At 59.6% G+C, this 4,293-nt stretch overlaps 1 protein-coding gene across 3 annotated transcripts in view; it reads right to left on the bottom strand.

Annotated features, from left to right (window-relative positions):
- Positions 1–4,146, bottom strand: part of GARIN5A (golgi associated RAB2 interactor 5A) — a 5,169-nt gene extending 1,023 nt beyond the window's left edge. The window contains exons 1-4 of one of the 3 annotated variants that reach the window (XM_027770349.1): positions 3,816–4,146; positions 3,568–3,667; positions 3,088–3,218; positions 1–105 (exon numbers count right to left, since the gene is read on the bottom strand). The exon at positions 1–105 is cut by the window's left edge and continues 139 nt beyond it. In XM_027770349.1, coding sequence (XP_027626150.1) covers positions 1–105; positions 3,088–3,218; positions 3,568–3,667; positions 3,816–3,883 — 404 coding nt within the window. In that variant the 5' untranslated portion in view covers positions 3,884–4,146. The remainder of the gene's footprint in view (positions 106–3,087; positions 3,219–3,567; positions 3,668–3,815) is intronic. The other 2 variants (XM_027770352.1, XM_027770350.1) reach the window with 2 other exon arrangements.
- Between the last annotated feature and the right edge of the window lie 147 nt (positions 4,147–4,293).

A 4,293-nucleotide genomic window follows, 5' to 3' on the forward strand; every position in this document is an offset into this window, starting at 1 on the left:
GTCGGTGGGTGTACGTATACGCGCCGGCCCGTGAGGAACTTGACCTTGAGCTGCCAGCGGCTCTCGTCGTGGACGAAGAGCTGGACGAACTGCAAGGGGAACAGTCTGGGGGCAGAGGGCGCTGGGTCAGGCCTCGCGTTCCTCCCTCGCCCTTTCCTGCAGCGGGTCCCAGGTTTTCACAACCATCCCCGGCTTCCCTCCCGCCATGGGTCGCAGTGGGTCGCAGTCGCTAAGATCCCACGCCGAGTCAAGAGTCAAGTTCCGGTTAGTGGGTCGTGGGCCGGCGCAGACCCCAACAACCGACCTTCCGACCAGCAGAGCCTCTCGGTCTTCCCAGTCCTAGCTGCAGACCCCACGTGCTCCAGCAAGTATCTTAGGGGCCCTGGCTCCATGCTTTCTCTGGGGCCTAGTCCTGCTTCCAAATCTTGGTGGCTCCCCCTCTAGAATGTCTCCCCAGGGGGCCGGCAGGTGGTGTGGTGGTTAAGGGTGCTGGACTCCCACATGGCGGACCACACTGTGAGGCCCTGACCCGACAGCTTGCTTTCTCACTTTCCCTTTCTCTCACTCTCTCGTCAGATCGAAAAATAATAATAGAGGAATAAATTCTACTAAAAAAATCTATCCCCAGGGGGACCAGCAGTTGACATAATGGCTGTGTCGCTGGATTCCCATGTAGTCGACCAAGTCCCAGACCTGGTGGCTTAAACTCACACCAGGCACGTGTGAGTGCGTGCCCAAGATCCAGAGAGGAGAATGGAGGAGAAGGGATTGCAGTGTGGCCATCCCCCCTGGGGGGGCGGTGGTGATTTCTCGCTTTCTGTCTCTCTGTCTCTCTCTGTCTTCCTGACAAGTGCACATGCTCTATAGCAAAAACCTTTCAAAAAAAAAAAAAAAAGTATCCCCAGGACCAGCAGGTGGTGAAATAGTTATGTAGCTGGACTCCCACATCAGTGATTGTGGTTCAAGTCCTGGGTCAGGCGGCTTAAAAAACTCATGCCGGGCACATGTGTGTGCATGCCCAAAATCCCAAGAAGAGAACGGAGGAAAATGGATTGTGGTGTGACCATCGTGGGAATGCAGCGACATAAGCATTCCGCCATCTGCTGGTCACTCCCAGGCCTACCTCCTAAGCCCTCTCATCAGCCTGGGTCCCAACTCAGTTGCTTCCTATAGCCAGTTCCCCATGGGACGCCAGAGATGAAGGTCAGCTCCATCCTGCTCAGAGCTGTTCTGGGGCACCCTCAGTCCCTGCACCGCCAGCCACACGGGCCTCCTGCCCTGCTACCTCTCTCTCCAGCTACCCCATGGCCACCCCAGCATCCCCCTCACCCAGGCCTTTTCACGACCGCCCGGGCCTACCACAGCTGCACCCCCTGGCAGCCCCCTCTCTGTATAAACCGCCATCTGTCTATTCGGTCTGCTGTCCCCGCAGTGTGAGTTCACTGAGGGCTGCTCCCCCACGCTCTGAGCTGCCACACGGCAGGTCTTCATGGATGCCTGTGGACGATTTCAGTGAATGAACTGCTCAGGCCCCTGGTCTAATTCAAGATCCAACCAGGCAGCGGGTGAAACCAGTCCTGACCCGGCTCCACAGCTGGGATTTGAAACCCAGTCCTGCTGACTGCACCACGTTCTCACAGTGACACTGGTGGCCACATCTCCCACCCTGGCCTACCACCAGCACTCTAGGAATTGGCTTTTCAGATGGCCTTCCACCTGTGCACAGTCTCACAGATGTTCCCTGCTCCCCTGGCTGTAACCTGACACACATGAAACCTCAGTGCCCTGCAGGTGGAAGAACATCGGCCATTTACGGGGCGCTCCCTCTGCTCCAGGCCTGTCCTAACGTGCTTTACAAACACTCTGTTTGCTCCCCTGCCAGTCTTAGAATGTGGGTTCTCTTCTCATCCCTGTCTTTTATTTTTGAGAGATTTTGCTGTGGGGTGCATGGTCTTGCTAGAGAGAGACAGAGAGACAGAAAGCAAGAAATCACCCCTTAGAGGGGATGGCCACACCACAATTCCTTCTCCATTCTCTTCTTGGGATTTTGGGCACACATATCTGGTGTTAGTTTTAAACTGCTGGGTCTGGGACTCGAACAGTGGTCGACCCAGTGGGAGTCCAGCGATGTAACCATTACACCCTTTGCTGGTTGTTCATCCCCATTTTCTAGATGAGAAGGCGCACACACAAACAGGTAGGGAGCTTGGCCTACACCGTGAAGCAGTGAAGGCAGGACTGGAGCCCAGGCTGTCCAAAGGTGGACGTCCGCTCAAGGGCATGCCCTGCCATGCTGCACGACAGGAGGCGGGACACAGCTTGGTGGCCAAGGCAGGGCTTGTTTGGCTGGTAATGTCTGGGGGCGGCCACAGCAGCAGGGCAGGAGTGTGAGCTCTGCAAAGCTGAAGTCACGTGGGAAGGCCCCAGGTTTGTGCCCCAAGGTAAAACCCTACACGTGGATGGACATGCATGTGCCCACGATCCTGGCTGGTCACACCTTTGGAGAGTCAGGACATGAAGACCCTGTTGGGGTCCTGGTCTCTCTCATGGGAGAAATGGATAAATAAACTACAAAGAAAAGGCATGAGGAGCCTGAGGTCTCAGACCCAGCCCATCCTGGCCCACTGTGGGTCCCTGGACAGGCAGCTCCTCCCTCAGCCCCAGTTTGTTTCTGGAGGACGAGGCTGAGGACCCCCACTGTGTGAAGACAGACCTCAGAGAGAAGATCTCAGATCACGTGCCTGACTCCTGGCACACAGCAGGCCCTGGGCGCCCTCCCACTCCTGAAGGCGGGACAGAGGACTGCCTCCCCCGTGCCTGTCGAGTCCCTCATTTTTGGTCCCTACGGACTGCTCTGTCCTCGCTCTCCTGGGTGGACAGCAGTCTAGAGAGGGCTGGCAGCCAGCTGAGTCTCGCCGCCCTGGTGATGTCAGGGTGAGAGGAGGCCCCCACCCTAACTCAAGATCCAACCAGGCAGAGGATGAAACCTGTCGAGAGAGTGGGTGTCCCGGCCCAGGGCCACAGCTGGGACTTGGACGTGCTGCTGGGGTCTGAAGGGAGCGGCCGAGGCCGAGGTGGGACAGTCACCCGAAAAGCTGCAGGCGTCCGTTCTCCTTGGCTGGGCCTGCCAACAGCAGCAGGTCTGGGAGTTCCAGGGCAGGACTGGAAGCTGCCACCCCCATGGTGACTTTGTTGGCGACTTCTCCCAGCCGGGTCACCTGGACCACAGATCAAGGTTAGAGGCCGGGTAGCTGGGGACGGGAGCAGACGTGGAGAATCTTGGTAGGGTATGAGGTCATGAGGAGGGGAGTCAAAAATCAGGCGGGGGCCAGATAGCTTGGGGTTAAGTGTCAAGTCTGGGAAACTGAGGCAAGGGGCTCAGAGGCCAGGATCACAGAGAAGCTGAAGGGTTGGGAGCTGTCAGAGGTCACGTGGGATGGGCTGGAGGTCAGGAATTCATGAGAGGACAGTTACAGGGGACCGGGCAGGAGAGCCGGGGTCCCCGCGTCTGGGGGCCTAGGGAGCAGAGGCTCTGGGGACGGAGGGCCGGGCCCTGCGGCTCCACACCTGCACGAAGTTGCTCTCAAAGACAGGGAGGTCCCGCAGCTGGTCGAACTCGCCGCTCAGGAGGTGGCGTTGGAGCCGCCCGGGGCGACAGAGGGATAGGCTGGAATCAGGGGGCGTTCTAGAGGGTCGGGGTTCAGGGGTCTACCCCACGAGGCTGAGCCCAGTCCCCCCAGCAATAGGGCCCGGAGCAGCCTTGCACGGAGGGAGAGGGTATCAGAAGTCTCCGAACTGCAGGTCCCATCCCTCACCTGGAGCCCTCACTGCTTCTCTCCTCAGGTCCAAGCCCTCGGGCCTGGCTCCTCCTCTCACCTGCCATCCCACCTGGTCCGCCTCACTCGCTCCACCGAGGGCCAGCTTAGGTTCAAGCCCCTGATACATCGCAATGCCCCAGCCCCTTGAGGGAGGGGAAGGAGGAGCCAGGGGACAAGGCGAGAGGGCGGGACCGCGGCACTATGACGTCACAAGGATCCGGTTGATGACGTCACAGGTAAGGGCCCAGTTGAGAGAATGGCGTCACCGCAGGGCGGCCCCTTGAAGACTTGGAGAGGCGCGGGCCCGAAGACCGCGGCCCCAGGTGCAGGCGGATGTCAGTGCGCAGGCGCACGGGGCCGGCGCAGGCGCAGGAGACTAAGATGCAGCGCGTTTCTCCCGGCGTGCTCCGCGGCGCTCGACTCACACCTGCCCCTTGGCTGGCGGGTCCGGGGCGGCGACGGCAGAGGTCCGGGG

The sequence above is a fragment of the Tupaia chinensis genome, unplaced genomic scaffold (genome assembly GCF_000334495.1).
Source record: "Tupaia chinensis unplaced genomic scaffold, TupChi_1.0 Scaffold000129_1, whole genome shotgun sequence".
Classification (NCBI taxonomy): Eukaryota; Metazoa; Chordata; class Mammalia; order Scandentia; family Tupaiidae; genus Tupaia; species Tupaia belangeri.